Below are 21,364 nucleotides of genomic sequence, written 5' to 3'. Positions count from 1 at the left end.
TACACATTAAGAACATTAAAAACAGTGTTTAAAAACAGGCCAGGTTTCCTGGGAATTTCAAGTCTGTGACTTGATCACTGGATGGCGCTGTAATCCACCAAAAGCAAGCAGGTCACAAAAACACCAACAAACATTATTGAATATTCTCACAGTAATAGAATATAATAATAATAATATACAATATAGAATATATTCTGTGCACTGTTGTGCGAATATTCTGTATACGTAATTACACAAATGAACATTTTAGGCTACTGCGTGGTATAACATCCCACACGACCTTTCAGTTCCAGTGATGGATGTTTCTGAAATAATACCAGCCGTTATTAACACCTATTTCTTGACTCGATGTTTCTTTGGACTGCCAAATGTTACGGCCTTTTTTCACAATCGGGATCAATAAGTTTTAATTTCTTAGATTACAACTGGATACTCGCTCTCGCTGAATAAAACGTGGAATTTCATAAGGTTATTTGACAACAATATCGCATTTACTGTTTGGGAATTATCCCTACTTGGTGACAATCCTTTTCACTTACTATTTCTCAAAAAATATAAATCAGAACACTGTATCCGCAGAATTCAGTAAGCTAGTTTTCCATAGCGAACATGGCCATAAGGCCTTAAGGCTAATTAATAATCATTTTAATTCTATGATAATAAGGAAGACCACACCACAGATATAACGATAATGACACCGAAGAAAGATTTCTTCTGTTACTTTCAGATTATTATAATTTTTGTTACAATAAAGGCCCTTTTACAACGAAAAGTGAAAGCCTCAGGCTGAAGGAAAAGCACACCTGTACAGTAGAGGACATTCAACACTCTTGAAATAATAAAAATACACAAATGTGATTAATCTAAAGTTATTTTTCCTTACAAGTGTAGTTGAATTGGATCATCGAAGGTCAGCAGCAAAGACATGGGTTAATAAAGTGAGATTAAATACATAAAGTATATTTGTATTATCTAAATAGGCTACATTTATTGCTGGCTATCATAATATTTGCAGTTTGCATTTTATGTTTTTTATTCTTCTTGTGGAATGCTGAATCTGTTCTTGTGCAAGTGAGATAAACAGGTGTCAGTTAATAAATGGGAGTGTCAAGCAGCAGAACTTGATTTCATCAAGAACAACATGTCACTGGATCAGCATCTGAAAACAACATTCCGATCAATCAATCAGGTTTAAGGCACAAGTTTACAGTTTATGTCAAATTTAAGCTTTTGGATCTGAAAATTTCAAATAAGCATATGAACTGAACCCCACAAAGCTCCCATACTTGTCTTCATTTTGAAAATAAATAGCTTCCGGTCCGCCGTTTATCAAAGATCACAACCAACAAACAATAAATCAGTAAAAGAAAAAACTCTTTTATTCTTTAATACCATATATAATGCAACAATTGCATATCTTTGGCAAAAATAAACTTTATAAACCTTTTATTAACAGAGGTTAGCTTACAAAATCAAAAATCAGGTTCAGACTGCCACATACATGGCAGACGAACATGACAAAATTGATGGGAAGTGGCAACTCAGTTAGCGGACCATATCTAATAATAATAATTAATATTAATAACAATAATAATTAATAGGCAGCTGTTTTCAGAATTGGCCTCAAATTCTAAAACTACGGCTCGGTCCCCCTCCCTGCATTAATACTTGCATTCTGTAGTAGCACTATGTACAGCTGGGAGGGGAGGAATTGGCAGCCATGGTTAAAGTGACAGGGAAAGAGCTTCACAAGGATAGGCAGTTTTATAATAATCAACTCAAACTAGAAATTCTGGTTTGCCAGTGTAAGGGGGCAAATGGCAGTTATAGTTCACAATTTCACATGCTTGGGTATATAAAATCCTAATGTAGTCTCAAACAAACACTTAAAAACCCAATCATAAACAAACAACCTAAAGGTCCGGGACCACAGGGTACACACAACCAGGCGAGTTTTGTGAGCAGCAACTTTGGCGATCTCAAAAGGGACAAAAAAAAAAAAAAGTATGGCCGGGAGTCCAGAGTAGCACAGTTCTCATTTCACATCCGTTTGGATATCCCATCACCTTTAGCTCATTAAATATAACGTCCACTCTCCCCAGCTTCGGTTTCTGTGATCCTTTCTCCCATGATCAGCACCATCCGCGAGCCGCAGTGATGGTAGAATGTCTTTGTCTCAGCTTGCAGGTGTGTTTATTGTGCAGTTCACATTGTCTCTGGTTTCCTCTCATGCCCTGGGAACTCTCTGGAGGTCTCAAAAGCAGCAGTGGAAAGAGGCGGTCCACACAGCACCCCCTACTGGAGGCTTCGTCACACATTCTGAACCAAGAAAAAGATGATATAGGCCCGATTCAGGTAGAGCCAAGAAAAAAATGTCAAGGAGCAGGGAGAGGGGAGAGTGTTATAATAGAGGTAAAGAGGTTCTTGTTTTGATTGGCCGCTATTTAGTATGCTCCAAAAGCAGGCAATATGCACAAGGGCAATGATTTAATCAAGTCAGTGAGTGCACGTGGAATAGCACACCTGATTATACAGATCGCTAGCTTCTGAGAAACACTGAGTCTGATGGGCATGCAACAAAAAGCTGTTTCTTTCAGGCTGTTCTCCAGTCATAGTGGTCAGGAAGGGGATGCAAAACTGATCCAATCAAGATGCACAGGAGGAATCACATGGTTTTGACATCATAACTGCGGCAGCAAAAGGCTCCCAGGGGCATGCCGTCACCACCACCACCACACGATATATAAACCAGCAGTACAAAAATAAAATAACTACAGGTATTTAGGTCAACTAATTATTGCATTTCTTCTTTGTATCATGTTTATATTATGATCCAAAACCAATGGCACTTTCAAAATTCTTTTTTTCCCCCACTATGGTGAGGCGTGAGGTCTTGGGAGCTTGAAAATCCATGCATTCATTTTCCTTATAAATAAGTTTGTTGATTTAGAGGTGGAAGCATGCAAATCTTTTAAGTTTGAAGCTTTTTGATGGCGTCTCTCTCTCTCTTTTTTAAATGATTAACATCTTCAAACCCTCTTAGTTATAAACTAGCTGATGTGGGCTGTTCATTCAAATCGGATTATTTTCTGTACATAAAACATGTCAGTATGGCTTTTCTCTCCTGTGTTTGTATTGCCATGTTTGATGAGTGGACCGGGATGTTATCCCAGTTAAAAAGACCAAAGGAAAGAAAACACCCCAACAACTACAAACAAGAAGGAAGATACACCAAACCAGAAGAGAGAGGTTGGGCAGGCCACAGGATGGAGTTGGAGTTGGGAATTGGGTTCATTTTCTGATGAGTTTCCTGCTCTTGCGTCTTGAGGCGACTAAACTGGTGCGAATACCGGCCAGGTGTAGAAGCGAGCCGGCCGCCTCCTTGAGCTCCTCATCCACGTCAGACCGAGAATCTCTCCAGCTCCTCTTCCCTAAAAGATGGCCCTGCAGCAGGTTGTGTGGCCATCGAGCTCGGCCTTCTCTCTCCTGATCATGGTGCAAACTCAGGCTGAAGTTGACCGGCTGTGAAAGAGGTATCTGGCGAGGGCAGGGCGGGACAGGGGTGCTGCTGTAGTTGTGATCCTGCTTTGGATCCCGACTCACAACCACCAAGTCCCTTCGGGAGAGATCTATGGGTCCTTCTTGGTCTGGGTCTGAGAAATCATTAGTAGAGTGATAACTGATGATTAGACAGTATTATGTAAGATCAAGATTACTGTATGATCAAATTTATTATTTTGATGGCAAAGCTGAATTTTCAGCTGCCATTACTCCAATCTTCTGAGTTACATGATTCTTTCTGAAATCATTCAAATGCGCAGATTTGGTGCACAAGAAGCATTTGAATTATAATTAATTTTTTTTTAAAAAGTTGTGCTGCAATTGTTTCAGGATTATTTGATGAATGGAAAGTACATTTGAAATAGAAATAATTTGTATCATTATAACTGGATTGTTCTGACGCTAATTTTTGATTGGATGATCCTCATTTGAAACCAATAACATAACAGCCGATATACATTACACACATACACGATTGCCGTGATTACATGAACAGTTAAATATATGCATGTCTTGATTAAAATAAACCAGATGTAAAACATGAATAAAAAGAAGCAGAGAATGAAAAAATGAGGTGTTGGTATATGTGATGGTGGTCTCTTACATGAGTCTATGTTCTGCTCAGAGGCAGACTTTAACAGCATCATGGCAGTGGCAGCATCAAAATCACATTCTGTAAAGAGAAAGAAACCTTTGATGCACACAAATATTGACGATGTGATGTGTATGTGTGTGTGTTTAAATGAATGAGTCACTTCCACCCAGGAGCGAAACAGTCTCTTTCTAATTTCAAAGTACCAGTGGCTTGGTTGTCAAGGTTACCAAATGAAGGAAAGAGATGGCATCTATGAGCACGGTATAGACTTCAAGTAGTGTGAGCGGAACGAAAAGAGCTGAGATGAGTGATAGGCTTCAATGTGTGATGATATGTCAGGTAATGTTGTGTAAAATGTGACCAGGTCATGGATTTTCTGAACAGACCTGATGAAGTCTACTAACCTTTTAGGGCACAGCCCGTCTCTGAAGTGAAAAGGTGATGAGGAGGAGACGAGGCACTGCAGAGTAAAGAGAAAGAGTGAGAAGATATTAAACACACCTGTTGGATATTCTCTACACCTCTATAGTAATACAATACAACCGTGTATGTATATAATGCATATATACTGTATACACACACATATATGTATATATATATATATATATATATATATATATATATATATATATATATTACATTTAATTGAACTAAGACTCAAAACAGTAAAATATTATAATGGGTGTAACAATTCACTAGTTTTCTTGATGCATGATCTCATGAATCGCTTGTGTTGCCTAATAACACCACTGAATTCCAATACTTGTTTCTAACTCTTGCTGATTCCAAAAATAGTGTCTGTTTTGCTCTACCATGTCACACTTTCTCACAAAATATAATGTGCTTTTCGTAGCATTTCTGCTTTCAATTTGTAAGATGAATTCGTCTTGTATTATCCCTTATGCACCATAAAAACTGCCTCAAACAAGACATGATTCCCATCTTTCTCTGAGCCAGGTTACAACTATTTGTTCAATTCTCCATCCTATTTTCACATGAATAAAATTATTTTATGCTTAATTCCTGATTTTAAGGTTAGAATATGGACAGTGACAAAAGAAAATGCAAGCATGACTCTATATGTTTTCTGCTAAATCTGTGGGTGTTTTACAACATCCAAACATCGACAGAAAATATAGATTTTGAAACTGTAACTTTTATATTTGTTGGATTGTGGTGTGTAAAAGACAAACATGAAGGATATTTTGATTTGTTCTCTGCTAAGTTTATTTGGTCATGTATATATTATTCTAATAAATTGAGAAAAAAAATTAATTATAGATTTTATGAAAAAAGCTGATTTATTTCTACACTTGTTTTTTGACATTTAATGATTATTTGGACATGTTTCCAATCCTTTGCAGAATGCAAGTTAAATTACATTTTTAAAGTCAATAAAAACTTTTGATTTTGTTATTTTGATAACTACATGAAAGCTAATGCATCTCCTTTTGTGGAAAAAACTACAAGATGAAAAGTTTATATTGATTTGTTTTAAGAGGCTGGGTAATTGATTCATAATGCAAAATAATTAGTGTACCATATTTAAAAGAAATATTAAATTACATTATGTGCAAATGAATGGCAACAAAATACTTAACTTAAAAGCTAGTTTTGCCGCAAAAAACTGTCTGAAGTGCTTTATTTTTCCTACCTAAGATACAAGTTATTTAAAAATGCATTTTAAAATGGGTGTTAATCAAACGGAGTATCAAATCTGGAAAAAAAGCTAGAATTAAATACCAGTGAATCAAGATTTGAACCATATATTATAAATACAACTCAATGGACAACATTTCTAACCACCAATATACACGCACACCTGTAAGTCTGTGACAGCAGCTGAATAGACATTGTATACTAATGCAGCAAGCTGTGGTGTTTTATAGTAAACAACCTAAATTTTGGTCAACACCAAACGTGATGGACATGAGCGGAGCATCATGACAGATAAAAACGAAATCACTCCCATTAAATAAATAAAAAAGCAGTCTACACTGGAAGTGCTTGTCTGTGACAGTTTGCAGAGTATACTTCTGAAATATTAGTAAGCACTATACAAGCATTGTTGATAAATGTCAGAATTATCAATTTGTTGTATAATCGGGGCCAGTGTTGATACCTAGGAGGGGAGGCAGGAGGGGTGCAGAAGGCATGTGCATTTGGGAAGTGCTGCTTCTTCAGGGCTTGCATCAGCATGGGCCGGAACTCGGGGTGAACGCACCACAGAGAGCCTTTCCCATTGGTCTAGAAGGAACAGAGAGGGGAGGAGTCAGAAGCGCAAGAATGATTTCAGCATGGTGGTGTGAGGAAACGGCTCAGGTTAAATGACAACAGGACCATCTGTCTGTCTGATCCTACACTATACGTTCATGAACACATCATGAATGCAAAACTATCATTTCGAATGATCATGAAACTATAATGACCATATGGGAAGGATGTGGATTGGTGGCTTCTACTGTGTTTGCATGGGGGGTTTTGTGTGTGTTTGAATAAAGGACTCATCACCCTGTGTCTGAGGTGTGGTCCTGCAGGGGGAATATGACCTTGACTCACTTCACTAGCCGTGTTCATAAACAAGAAAGAGGAAACATTGCCATGGCAACAGACACCAGGCTAAGACATATGAAACCCACAGATTCACACACACACAATGTCACACGTTAATGAAACATATTGTCCACACCGTTCCATAAATCATTTCGCCATCTACGGTTCACATAGAAGAAATGAAAACATCTGCCTCACTTCATTTAACTGGCTGCGTGCCCCTGCTTTGAACACATTGGTTTTCAAAAAGCCCTAAACCAATATCCCTCTTGACAAGCCTGTTAGCACACTGCAGTCAACCCTGCACTACTTTATACACTGACCCAGTTAGTTAAACGTCTGAGCGAGTTCTCTGCAGCAATGTTGTGTGAACCAGTCTTGAGAAAAAGATGTTACTATAATTTTTTAAAAGGCTCGCTGGAATACTTGATTGTGATTGGTCAATCGCAGCATTCTGAGGTCAATGAGGCCACTCTGCTGATTTCATGTCTCTTACAGCACGATCAAAGGTAATGCATATTAAAAATAATTTCAACCCTCATTAATATTTTATGTATGGCTGTCGATTTAACGTGTTAATTTAATTAATTAGGTATGGAAAAAGAACACGATTAAAATAATTGAACACATTTAACCTACCCACCCTGCCCTTGAACTACATGGTTCATTTTACATTTCATACGGTTGATTGGTGACGAACATGTAATAGTGCAACAGCTCAATGCGTGATGGAGCCTATAGAATGCAGTTAATATGCCCCTACAATTCAAGATATCGGGGCAAAAATGCCCCTGTATGAGTTTTTATATGATATAGTTAAGCAATATCACACGAGTAAGGAGCGTAATAACACACGAGTGCAAATGTGATATTGATTTACAAAAGTTCAATAAATAGTAAGTTAACATTGAGGTTTATTTTAGACAATATTTTCGTCACAGGCCGATATGACATCAAATTACAGTGAGAACGATTAGAGAGCAGACAGAATCGCTCTTGCAATACATTGAGGTCATATACCTATCGGTCTGAGCAGCACCGCTTCAAGTCTAACACACCTGGTGTTTCGTTTCTGAATGAATTCATGTATTGAGCGAATAAATCGGGTAAACCAATAATTCAATGGCCCATTCATAAAGTGAGCCACTTAATTCCTCCTGAATGAATCAGCCGTTTGAACGAATACAATGAATGAATGACTCAAATGACTTACTCATTTAGACATACCTAATGGCAGTTTCAGTTTCTTATTTTGAGTATCACTTAAAAAGAAATATATATATATATATATATATATATATATATATATCCCCAACAGAACCGGAAGACAATACAATGCTGTTTTCTGAAGATGAACGGAGGTTGTACGAGCTTGGAGCCATTAATGTAATTCATCAATGAGTCATTAATGACATCATTTTCATTTTTGGGTGAACTAACCCTTTAATGCTTTTCACATTTAACAACAATGACTTAAAATGATCTTTTGGGGGTAATTTTCTCTGATTAATTTGTGATTAGAGATAAAATAATCAGCACATCATGTAATTAATTAGATTGAAAAAATTAAATCGCTTGACAGCCCTAATTTTAAGCCCATTTATTCAATAATTTTGGAAATAATGTGCAGTAATACGATCATTATTGCTAAATAAACCCCTTCGTAATAAGGATGCACCAATATTAAAACTCTGGCTAGATACTGGCAAGATGAAAATTATTTAATGCCATTTATCGATCATGGCCAATAATCAATAAATTGCTCATATTAAAATCTTATACAATTTTGTCTAAATATATTCAAAATTAAAAACATTAAAACTAAAATTAATAATATCAAATTGTACCAGTGAATTTAGGCCTCACTGCATTATAAAGTCCAATACAAAATATGTATATACATTTTGAGATTTGCTAAAGACAACATTTAACAAAAAGCAGGTTATATATATATATATATATATATATATATATATATAAAGAGGCAGAAATGAATGTCAAAAACTGTGTCTAGTATTATTTAAATACTATTCTAGAATTTATTAATATTATTTGAATTAGCTTTTATTTTTCTATTTTCAGCTTTCATTTAAATTTTTGTCATTTTATATATATATATATATATATATATATATATAAGCTTTATTTTATTTATTTCAGTTTTTTAGTTTTCTTTATGTTGGTATGTCAACTTAAACATTTTATTTCACTTAGTTATCAAGGGAACATACTTTCATTAATTTAGTTTTTTTTTCCCGTTTAAATTTGTAATAGTTTTACTTTTAGTTAATAATAAAAACATTGGTCCACAATAAAATATCCAATACTGACCCATTCAAGAAATAATAAAAAATAATAAATATAACAATATTGTGCATCCCTAATTCAACATGATACAAGACCTGATGTTAATGACTGACTGACTGTCTACCCCTTACATACACGACATGGAAATGTTCCGTTTTCTTGAGTTCTTACCTTTCCTATGCTTCGCTCTACTTTACGGAAGCACTTGTTGAGGGACAGGTTGTGGCGCACTGAGTTCTTCCAGCCAGTAGGGGCACTGGAGAAATATGGAAAATGCTTGAGGATCCAACCGTAGATGTCCTTTACTGGGAGAGATTTGCTGGGCGACTGCTCAATGGCCATGTATATCAGTAAGGAGAAAGAGAAGGGAGGCTTTGACTTGTAAGGATCTCTTTCACTTCCCGCAGAGACAGAGGAGGCAGACGAGGCGGTGTTACTGTGTGGCGATCCACCGCCACCCTCGATGTCAAACAAAGGGCTGTTGATGGGTTGTGCCTCGGGTCCACCGAGTGTGAAGTTCTGCAGCAAATTCTCATGAAGCCAGTTCAGGTTGGTTAGCTCGTCATCTTCAGACTCGCCTGCTACCACACTCAATGCTCCAGTACGAACAATCTGGTCCAGACTGGTAGCCATGGGACTGGAAGCACTCTCTGCTTCAGGGAGAGTTCCAGCTCCACACACGCCCTGCGCTCCAGGAGATTCGGCTTTCTTATCTGGAGACATCCCTATTATCGGACCCATCAAACCAGGAGGGTCTGTGGAAGGGAAGAGCATTGGAGAGAACAGAAAGAGGACACTGATTACTAGAACAGTCAATCACAAATAAATTTGGTTTCTTTTATTTACCAAAATACAATTTTCATTTAGCAAAAACCGAAAATGAAGATTCAGTAATTAAATTTGGAAAGCTTGAGTGATTCTTTGCAGTGAGTCTGTCTATTGTTTGATTAACATTAAAAACACAGACAGCAGCAGGAATATTATTCACTGAGATAAAGTGCACAGATCCAATGTACTGATAGTGTTACACATGCGTTACGTTCACTTAAGACACTATGTTTACCAAGATACTCACCAAAATGGCGAAAGCGTAAAGCTCAGCAGGCAATTCAATTATATCTGCGCTAAACTTTTTTTTTTGTGTGCCTCCAACTCAATTACAGGCGACTGTATTCGTACAATATACTAGCCATTGGCTAATTAAAGACATTTTTTTAGTTGCCTGCAAGCCCTGCATATACAAGTGATTAACTCGCATTGTAGAGGGTTGTAAAGTCCTTCAGTAATGCTTCTCAATATTTCAGTCAAACTCTTTTGCTACTCTTTTCACTCGTTGGGTAATAATTGCTCATTTTCGGTCACATAGGTACTGCTGACATGTTTACCTGTTGTAGCTTATTAACATTGTGTGCACAAAATATGCTGACAGTCAAAGGCTTCTTTGGAGAAGTGCTAACTCTTTTTATCAATCGTTTCTCCTAAATGATTTTGCACACAAAAAAAAATGGGTTAACAAATTTTGGTGCAAAGGTAATGTGTGTAATTTTTGCTGGAGGATTCTAGAATATGACCACAATTGATTAATATACTAGCATAACAGAAGTCAATGAGAGAATTGTGTAATATATATATTGGATAAAATTTTAGTATTCATAATTTCAAAATGTGAAAATTACAAGATATCTTGAATTTTTTCCACTTTCTTTTATCGCTGAAACATTGTGATCTCATTGTCATCTCTGCCTGCACCTTTTCTCTTGATTGAATTAAGAGGCCCTTTAGGACAAAGTTAAGGGCCTCTTAGGCATCTACTCAAGTGTCTGAGAGAGCCATGACCCTTATCTTCAAGACGATACCACACTAGAACAACTACAGTGTGCACTCTAGGGTTCTTAGAGGAGATTCAAGTTTAGAGGGTTCTTAGACAACCACTGAAGACGTGCAGGCCTGTTATCAGCGCCATGTAATAACACAAAGACAAGGATGGAGAGGATAAGTTATATTCAGTTCCAACCTGTGGCCAGCATGGTGGCCCCCCACACAGCCTGAAGAAACACACACAAGAGAAAAACTCACAAAGACCAATCAGAAATCTACCTGCCACAGACTAACCAAATGGCTTTAATGGACATCCATGGAAAGCACACAGAATATTTATAAATAAATCATCAGCTCAAGTAAAAGAGGGCTGAGTGCCTGGGAGAGTGAATGTTTCTCTGCCCACTATTATACCCACTGCCATGGAAACCATACAGCACATCAATAAATAAATAATCACATAAAGTGCTGCTCTGAATCACTCTCTCTCCCACTCTGGAGAATAGAGTGGAGGGCACAGGGAGGGGGTTCCACTTCCTCTTTCAGACTGTTCAAAACACCAGACACAAATAAACATCATCCTTTCACATGAGTACTGTAATATAAGGTGCTAAACATTAAACAATAGCTTGTACACAAAGTTAAAGAGATGGTTTATCCCAAAAAGACAAGTATGTCATAATGTATTCATGTTCATGTCATTATGAACCTATTTGACTTTCTTTTATAAGTGAAATACAAAAAGAGGTGTTTTAAAGAATGTGTACGCTGCTTTTGTCCCGTACAATGAAAGCGGATGGAAACCGTCCAACTCCAAAAGTAGTCCTTGTGATAGCTGAGATACATTTCAAGTGTTCCAATGCAACATGACAGCTTTGTGTAACAGCAGAATTATTATTCACTGAAAATGCTTTACATCTGTGGTCACCATTTACTTGTACTGTGTCCACTGAAGCATGGTAAATCATTCCTGTTTTAAAAGACAAGATGGTGAATAAGTGACTATTGAAATTTTGGGGTAAACTATGTTTTTAGGGAGCTTTCTTACATCCACATGATTACTTAGAATAAAATAGCTTTCACATTACGGATTAATGCAATGTAGGGCTGCATGATTAATCATATTTAACATGAAATCGCACTTAAACCGATTTGGCTTATTGCGATTAAAAAAAATGTAAAAAATCGCAAAGGATGCGATTATTTTTTATGCACAGCTTGACAGTGACGTACGGCTCTGTGATCAGTAGTAAATGCTGCTACATGTGAAAGTACTGCTAGTTTGAGTCACTTATAACGCGCATTTGAAAAAGCAACATACGTCAAACATCTTTCCAAACATTTATGAACCTCTTGTCCAACAAAAGACAACATATCATAAATCAATCAAAGCGTTTCAATCTTTTGTTTGTTCAGTTACAGCAATACTATGATGCCCATAGGGATTTCCTGCGGCGGGGCAGATTTAGAGTTTCTGCGCAAGAGCGCCCTCTGGCGTTAAGATGGAGCAGCATTTACTACTGATCACAGAGCCGTGTTGCACCGTGCTGAGGAGATATTTTCCCACTGGCTTATCGAAGTGTCACAACACCGGTAATACCGGTATCACCGGCGGAGGCTTTTAAATCGCTAATTTGAAAGCGAAACTGAAATGTGCACGTCCGCACAGGCATTCACAAGGGGCACCTTTTAAATTAGCGCCAATTCGGGGGCGGATTGCTTGAATGGTGAGTTCATTAGCCTATTATTCTTAATGAAAAACACAACAGCAAAACAGTACAATGTCAAATTCGCTTAAATTGGCGCTTTTACATTTCGGTTTGACACCAAATATTCCGCCATCATCTTGTCAGTCAGCTCCTCACTCTCGTGATAAATTAAATTTGACTCTGTTGCTGATCTGTGCTGCGACTCGTGTTTGGCTCGCGATTTATTAAGCAGACATGCTCATTTTTTAATTGTAGTGTCTGTTCTCTAACTGAACTAAATTATTTTATATAAAAAAATAAAAATCAACAGTAGGGGCGGTGCTGCAGTGGGCAAGTGATGTAACCGGTGTTGCTCCTGAGCACCGGTAACACAGTCAACACCGACTATCGTAGCAAGCCTACTGCACATAAAATAATCGCAGCCTTTGCCAAATTGAGTGCAGATTAATCGTGCAGCCCTAATGCATAGATTTGATTTTAAACTTTCATTTTTATTGTAATTATATTTTAACTCAAATTAAAATTTAATGGGAAAAAATTAAGTTAAAATGAAATAATCTCATATAATTGTTTTATCAATCAATTACATTTCTTGCCTTTTAAATCTGCAGGATATGGGTAATTCTAGTTATATTGTTGATATTTGTTTACCGGTACAGTTTTGTCTTATCTGCTTTTTAAAGAGCTTGTTTCGCTCTTTTTGTGATATCTGGCAACCCTTCACCCGAAGCTTTAATGAAGAGGGTGAAGAGTTCAGAAGAGAGTAAAAGGAGGGCAGCAGTGTGTATACTGAATAGCAGCTAGTGCCGATTGGTCAGGAGTTATCTAATAAAGTAGTTTAAAGTATACAGACCTTGCACCGCTCAGCCTTTCATTTTCTGCTCTCACAGCATGTCTTTTGTATCAATAAAATGTGACTGGTTTATGCAAGCGTTAAGTTGAGACATACGAATCCAAGAAAGTGATTATGAGCTGGTTCCGATCAGTGGTCGATCGTTTGGACTTTTGAAAAATATAATATGCGCTGTTGCATTCTCAATATTTAGTGATTTAGCCTCAGATACAGGATATTCTGATTCGCTTTTACAAGCTGGAGGAATTATTCATTTCCACATGCCGTTTTGTTTTCCAGTACCATTCTCTTTGGATGTTTTTTCATGGTCACTCAAGGGCAGGGACGACAGCAGTATGTCCTTCATAGCACATATTTAGTACTGTCTGCTTTCCCTTCTGCCCCTGGAGGAGACTTGATCTCTGCTCTCATGGTGGCACTCATTAGCAAGACAAATCTATCTCCCTTCAGCAAACTCATCAGCCCATTACCAAACCCTCCATCCACACATTCAGACAATGCTAATGGTGACACTCTACCACGGTTAACTACTTCAAACAGAAATACGCCCAAACAAACCCACTATGCGTAAACTTTGGTCAATGGGAGGGGCAGCTGAGAAATACAACTAATTACCGTTTTAATTCCTAGGCTCTTTGGGAAAGCTATGCCATTTATTTAATGTCACTGATAATTATCCAGAATAGTTTATGTACACTCTAATGTTAAAGTCACAATGAAACAAATGTAAAGAGACCTTTACTTCTGTATTGTGAGATAAATCTGAATGTAACAGATTACCGAAAAAGAACATTTTACAAGCAGCATATATTTTCCTAAAAAAATAAATTAAAAAAAAGAGTTAAATTATCTAATGGATTTTACAAAGAACAACCTGTTTTTCTTTTTCATCCCCACTATCTAAATTCCATCAGTTAGAAAGAGGATTTATTCAGTATTGAACCGCTGATGTTTGCAGAACAGAGTACTGGGACGAGCATGTGCATCTGTAATAAAATAGTTGGAGATGGAGATCAAGGGGTCTTCTACGTGTTTAAGCATGCTTAAACAGCCCGTTTCAATTGGACGTCTCTGCTGAACACCAAGCGGAGAGCTGTTTTGCTTTGATTCCTGTAGCGGTTGGTATTGGTCTGTCAAGTATCAGTCCTGACTCAAGGGCTCACAGCGCATCTCCGTCGCTGTGTAAGAGCTGATCTAAAAGCCCAGCAGGAAGGTCACCTAACCCTATTTAAAAAACTGCTGGAGATTAACTACTTTTTTATTTTTCTCTGTATAATCCAGAATTCAGGTATTTTCCTTGATGTCGAGGAGACATCTGACAGAGACTAATGGATTTACTTCCAGTCACAATAAGCTCTAAGAAACTAACAAATCATACAGTACAAAGACCCTGTTGTTGTTAGTTCAGGGCTAGGTTTCTCCACAACTCTGAATCACATTTAAAAGCTAAAGCTTCTTAAACATTCATATGCTGCAAGGATTCTAGCTTGAAAGCTGTAATCCACAGCTGTAAAGACACCACATGAACAATGCCCGAGTTTGTTTTTATAATTGAACATTACAAAACTTGTATTAGAAATTTTTTCATTTTCAATTAAACAATGCAATTAATATTAATTTAAACAAATCTTATTTACATACAAATGAGTTCCTTAATTTCATAAATGCTTCCTATTTGTTAACCTCTTAACAACTTTATGTAAAACATACTTAATATTTCAAAACAAATTCACAATAATTCATCCGTAAAGCCTCTATTTATCTATAATAGATGCAGAGTTTTATAAACAAGTCCATTTGGCGTTAAATTGTAAACGGTCCCCACCAACCATTCAGGCTATAAACATTTTGGTGCTTTTATCACAAAATTTGCTTGCTAAATGGAAAGCACGCAGTTTGAACTCTGTCACCAAGCACCAATCAATGACAGTTTTTGCATATATTCACAAATATTACAAGAAAAACATGACTTGAATTTTGTGAATTAATCTATGAATGAACACTTCAACAATTAAATGTTAAGTTTCACACACTGCATTGCATGCAAGCAGTTGACTGTGGATGTTATTTTTCTGCAACTAACTGATTAAAATTTGTTAGTAAAACTCTTCTCGTCAGCTAACGTTCAGTCGAACTATTAGGGGGCAGCCCTAGAAGAAATTAAGCAAAAGAAGACGAAGCCTCAGAGCACACCTACCTATAGAGTGGTGCCGATATGACATCACTTTGTAGGTCAAAGCATGTAAATGAGTTAGAATTTCAGCACTTCCGGTTCCATCGCCTCGAAGTCAATGGGGTTTTTAAATGGGATTTTGGTTAAATGGCTGAAATAAAGTCTGTGGTGAACACAAGCTCAAGATACTTTCACATTTTATCCTATGACAAAATACATCAGTATTACAACACTAGATTTTTTTAAGCTCTTAAAGGCGATTGCTTACAAGTGGCTGAATGGGACTACAGAGGCTGTCGAGAGATTAAACATCATCCGCTGAACAGGTAAACTCAGTTCGCTTATAATTGTGGTCTTATAAACTATTCTAACTTTCTGGGAAAATGTTTTTAAATAAAAACAGTTTTCAGAAGCTTAGTGATGGTGACGTTGAACTCTAGCGAACATGGTAGTTTGTTTATAGCCTGCCGTGCCTACCTTTAGCTTTTTAATCTTAAACGACTGCATTTAGGCTTCAAATTTCATAAAAGTTGTGTTTATCTGTGGTAATTATCTTGATGGACAAAACATGCAATTATCATAAACTTTAACTGATTACAGAGCTTGTTTTGTGTGATAATCCAAAAGCCTATGGAAAAATCCAATTAGGTTTTTGTCGAGAGAACCAGTGTGAATTTTAACTGTCGTTTGACCTATAAAGTGGCGTCATACCAGCACCACTCTATTACGTATTTGCCATGGACCAATGGTAGTTTGAAGCTGTTTACCAGCCGAAGAGGACTTTTCTTCATTTTAGCTCGACTTTGTTCGGAATTATGTCACACTAGTTTGTTGTTCGATTTTGCTTGAATTATATCATATACTCCAGCAGGGTTTCCATTTCTTATTTTTTTCCATGGTGGTGGCATACAAACCTTCACCCATACAAGCCTCCACACAATCTTCACAGCGTGCTGTCTGGACTTTGTCCCGTGTCATTGTCACACCCTACAGTCTCAATTAAACACACCCTGTTTATTCACACAGGAGTGACTAACACAATGAAGGCTATTGTGATCACAATGACACAGGCTATGGTACTGGGGGGCAAGCTCTTCTCATCAAGGCACTGCCTGACATTAGCATCAGTGTCAATGGACAGAGGGGCCCTAACTGCCTGCCGGCTGCTCGACGGACTTAAATCCTTCAGAAAGGAGACGAAGAACTAAACGAGGAGTGTGACAGACCAAGTCTAAGAACCCAAGGTTGAGTTGGGGGTTGGAGTGGGCGTGAGGTGTGACACGGTCCAGGCAAATGCAGGGGGGAAAAAAGCACACATTTGCAACTGAAATCCAGAGCAGTCGCCTATATTTGATTACCACGCCCTTGTGTCACCATGTAGCCATGGCAACCACAGCGTTATAGCCTCCTGGGGATGTGAGTTGCGCCTTCTGGTCTAACGTTGAGGGCATAGATGAACAAAAAGAGGCTAACAGCAGATGAGAAATATGTGCAGCTGGAGGTATAATGAGAGGATGGAAGGAGGAGGGGTCAGCAAACAAAGACACTGTCGTTACAGGCCGCATAAAAGCTTGGACATAAGTTTGATTTGCTTTTCAATTGAGTTTGGAAAAGCTGATGGGTTTGACTACAAAAACAATTATAAAGCATGTTCGATAAATCTTTGGAGGAAAGCAACTGGATGTTCGTTTAAATGTTTTGCCACTCAACCAGGAAGAGTTGCCAAATATAAATTTGTGGTTTTACTTACAAGACAAAGCTTGTTGTTGTTTTTTTACACTCCTCTTGCAGAGAGAATGAAGCATCTACTGTAATGCATATGTGTTTCTGCCTATTGTTTTAAACTGAGTGCATGACAATAAAGAGTTGAGCAACAAACTCATTAAAAAAAAGTTGTTTACTTTTGTTTTGACTGAAACCAGCTTTGGATGTCTATATACACACTTTTTTTTTTTATTCTTTCTTTATAAAGACATGCAAATCTGGTTGAACCTTGCAGCAAAAACAGTTATTTAAACTCGTACACTCTGCATTTTTGGGACAGCAACATGCATACAGCCAAGAGCCAGATCTTATCTATCATTGTGAGAGTCATAATGAGACTAATTAATTTCCCGTTTAATGCCAGGAGAGAAGCAATAAGCAAGGGATCATTTGCTGTGTCCTACAAAAGCCCTCCAGAGAAAACAGCACTGCAGACACTATTGCCATTCTCTACATTAGCGCAGGATTTGGTACTAATGAAGCCTCTTAAGGCAATTGTGCCCTTTCTGATACAGCCAGCCATGCATCTGAATTCTGTACACTGTGGATACAGCTAATGTGGTCATAACTGCAAATAAAAGCCAATACATGACAACCCTGTTAACAACACAGACACCCTTTTCACTGCCTACGCAACATGACCTGAATGAGTCTACAGTCTAAAGTGCAAAAGTAGACAGCAGAACTAAATGATGTGTTCATGTGACACGCAGCTAGAGTTGTGTACTAGTCTCTCCAGCTCTTCCCTAAGCACAGCTATGCGTTCACTCTGACCACGTGTCAATGTCACTCAGGCGTTATCTGCCGCCGGAAATAATGAGTGCACGTCTGCGTCAGAACATTGCATTTCATCAACAAGTCACGAGCAAAACTATCAGTCCTTTGCTTTCGATCTCAACGAAAGCTTATGTACAACCAACACATGTAATAAGCTAAACAAAACAAGAAAATAACAGCCCCCCCTCCCTCACTTCTCGTGTTACATAGTTGCCCTAGATTCTCACTAACGTTACTTGCCACAAACTGAATATTTATTTGTAACCTTCAACTGTAACCTTTAGCATTACTCTGTTGTTACAGGCGACAATTAGGTGAGTTCGATTAGCGTTCTATTCGAACGTTCTCTCTGATATTTTAAGCATTCAAAATTTAAAAGGCGCATTCGCGACAATTGACGTTTTGAATTGTAATTTTATCTGAAAATATTTTATGACTGCATATCTGTCGTGCGTTCTGAAACTTCCGCAGATAATGTCACAAGAATGCTGGCCAGTCTTCTTTAGAATGAGGATCTTCAGTTAGCGTCAAGCTAATGCGTGGAGCTTCGCGGAGAGCTTCCGAACACCTAGCTAAATAAAACAGCAAAGTCCTAGGATATACTTATTGTTTTCGCGTATTCATTCAAGAAAAGTATACGAATAAGACTGGTATGTGGTTGGTTTAATGTCCGGTGTCAGCTCGACGGAAAGCGCATGCATTTCACTCAACTAAGTTAGCTAGCAAGATCACATGGTCTAAAATGTTTCTAAAATGATTCTGGGAATAGAACTGACGAGTGTAGCTATATTTCAATACGAAAGGTGAAAGAATAAATTAATTTGTTCAACAACAAAAATCAACCTAAACAACGAAATAAGGGAGGTCAATGGCTTGTTATTGGCTAGATTTTATTTTCACGAGACACGTTTCATACTTGTCATCTGATTTAAAACGCGATGACATATACGATTCCCCTTTAAATAAACAGCATTATAAATCTATTGAGAAGCGTTTACTTACATTCGTGCATTCTACTGTCGCGTCCGACGACAAAAGCTGCCGTGCTTTCATGCAGTAGCCTTTCGCTCGCGCTGTGTCAAAAGATCAGCAGCTGCTTCCTCCATCCACGCAGCAGCGCGGAGATCACGCCGCACGGCAACGCTTCCGTACCCCCCCTGCCGTCGCCAAGGCAACAGGGCCACTTCAGCCAATCACACCCCCTCCTCTGCGATATCCCCCTGACAACTGCCGCATCGCAGTAGCACTTTTTTAGCAAACCTAAGCAATTGCGTTCAGCACGCGCTCCGCGTTGCACCACGTTATTCATTCGAGGTTTGTAAAGAAAAAAAACTCGGTGTTATTTCAAACGGTGTCGCTAACCAGTCGGTGTAGATTCAGATATTTTGACGTCACATTCTCATTGAGAATATGCTTTATTTAAAGGCTTTACTAACTTAGACGGCGTATGACCACCAACCAGCTTACGTTGGAAACGAGGTCAGATGCTGTTGCGTCATTTCGCGGGGGAGACCTGGAGGCTCGTCGTCCAATCGCAGGCTATTGCACGATGTGAAGTAGAGAAGTGCTTAACAAAACTTACCAGGCAAACTTATGTAAGTATTGTGCTCCAGAGAAATGTATCTCTTTGGAAATTCAGGACTATGACCATAAGAGTTTTATTGTAGTCTACTTTGTTTTCCCCCTCTGGTAAATATTAATCCTTTCTGGCTGAAATGATGCTAGAGAGACAAAAATGTGTGGCCATGCGGCCATGACCAGTCAACATTTTGATATTTTAATAGTTATTTCTAATGTGCAATGTATCAGTTCTGACTGACAGATTTAATCCCAAATAAAATCGAAGTTTTGTTGAAATCACATCCAAAAGTTTGCAGTAGCGAAGAGTAAATATCTTTAATTCTCAACGGGTTAATTGTAAAATAAAATGCAGGCCTGCATTATCTTAAACAATTAGAAAGAAGTAAAAGTGAGTTAACTTTAGCCTCATTATAGGAGCTGTTTATGCAACCCCCATGTTGGGGGATCACATGATTGATTTATGGCAATGAAAGGGCCTTACTTGAGCAGAGGACAGTGAGGACAAAGTTTAGAGATACAGCTTACTGACTTCATTCTTAAAGGTTCTCACACGTGACACACTCAACATGAATCTCACAAGTTAATTAAGTTATGCGAAATTTAATATTTTCATTTTGATATAAAACATGACCAAACCATTTAGTTTAAGTATTTATTCATTTATTTTTACGTTATGCCAAATACATTTATAGAAACCACTTGGCTATTTATTGCAGACATGGAAAACATGAATTTTCCAATGTAGGTAATTATCAAATGTTAATGTGGTTGCATATGCAGATATGTCACTGTGCGATGTTCAAGTTGTGTGCCATGATTTTCCACATAACTACAACTCTGTTTTTAACAATGAATGCTTTTAAGGATGGCTTTTTTTTGTGCTATAATGTGTCCAATGCCAATAAATGTGCGATTGTGCAATTTTGCCACGTTAATCCCAGATAAGGATGCAGCTAAGCATGAAGATTGGGGGCAGACAAACGTAAAAGTTGAAGTCATTGAGTTCACAAAACTGTTTCAATGCTTAGGGTTAAATTTAACTAAAAGTTAGGAATTATTTGTATCTGATTTCTCAATTTAGATTTTTTTTACATGCCATCTCGTTTAATATACAATTAAATTCCACTAGTTTCCGTAAATAAGCAGTGTATGTTCAAACACTACATGTCTCCGTTTATTTGGCCTTAAAAGTATGAACTACCTAGCACTCGTGTATCTGAAACAACTTTATCATTAATTCAGTTTTTAGTTTCATATAATATATAATAATGCAAGCACAATTTTTGACATGTATGGATAGTATTTGATTTGCCAATGACATAAAACCTTAAGTTATTGATGAGTACAATCCAAGGAAGAGTTGTTTCTTTGAAGCCTATAATCTAAGCATGTCTATTTAATAGATTTAGACAACAGACAACCTTTGAACATAGATTATTGCCATATGGATTTCATAAAAATCAAATACATGAACCAAGTGTGTCAGTATATGACACAGAATGTCAATGCAGTTCAGGTTGTTTGCCTGTAATGATGGTGCATATTTACCCAGGCATAGTGGAAAGGGAAGGGTTTATGATTTCATGAGTTATTCTTATCAGACTAGATAAAGCACAGCACTATAAAAGTCTCCTACAGAGAGGACCTGGTTTGAGGACCTTGCTTCCGTTATT

The 21,364-nt window shown here is 37.6% G+C and overlaps 2 protein-coding genes across 2 annotated transcripts in view; one reads left to right on the top strand and one right to left on the bottom strand.

The window, feature by feature from the left end:
* calm2b (calmodulin 2b, (phosphorylase kinase, delta)) overlaps positions 1-21,364 on the top strand; it is a 376,281-nt gene that overhangs the window by 307,770 nt on the left and 47,147 nt on the right. The gene's annotated exons all lie outside the window — the stretch shown is intronic.
* Positions 1,358-19,425, bottom strand: foxn2b (forkhead box N2b). Its single transcript, XM_077200858.1, has 6 exons — positions 19,113-19,425; positions 9,188-9,771; positions 6,279-6,403; positions 4,561-4,616; positions 4,166-4,234; positions 1,358-3,653 (listed from the first exon to the last, which is right to left on the bottom strand). Exons 1-6 carry the CDS (start codon positions 19,120-19,122, stop codon positions 3,292-3,294), a joined length of 1,206 nt encoding a protein of 401 aa, XP_077056973.1. The 5' UTR covers positions 19,123-19,425; the 3' UTR covers positions 1,358-3,291.

Source organism: Siphateles boraxobius, unplaced genomic scaffold (assembly GCF_051911475.1).
Source record: "Siphateles boraxobius isolate OS27281-9 unplaced genomic scaffold, OSU_SipBor_1 46, whole genome shotgun sequence".
NCBI lineage: Eukaryota > Metazoa > Chordata > Actinopteri > Cypriniformes > Leuciscidae > Siphateles > Siphateles boraxobius.
The sequence above is the reverse complement of the archived record's forward strand: the minus strand, read 5'-3'. Positions and strand labels throughout refer to the sequence as shown.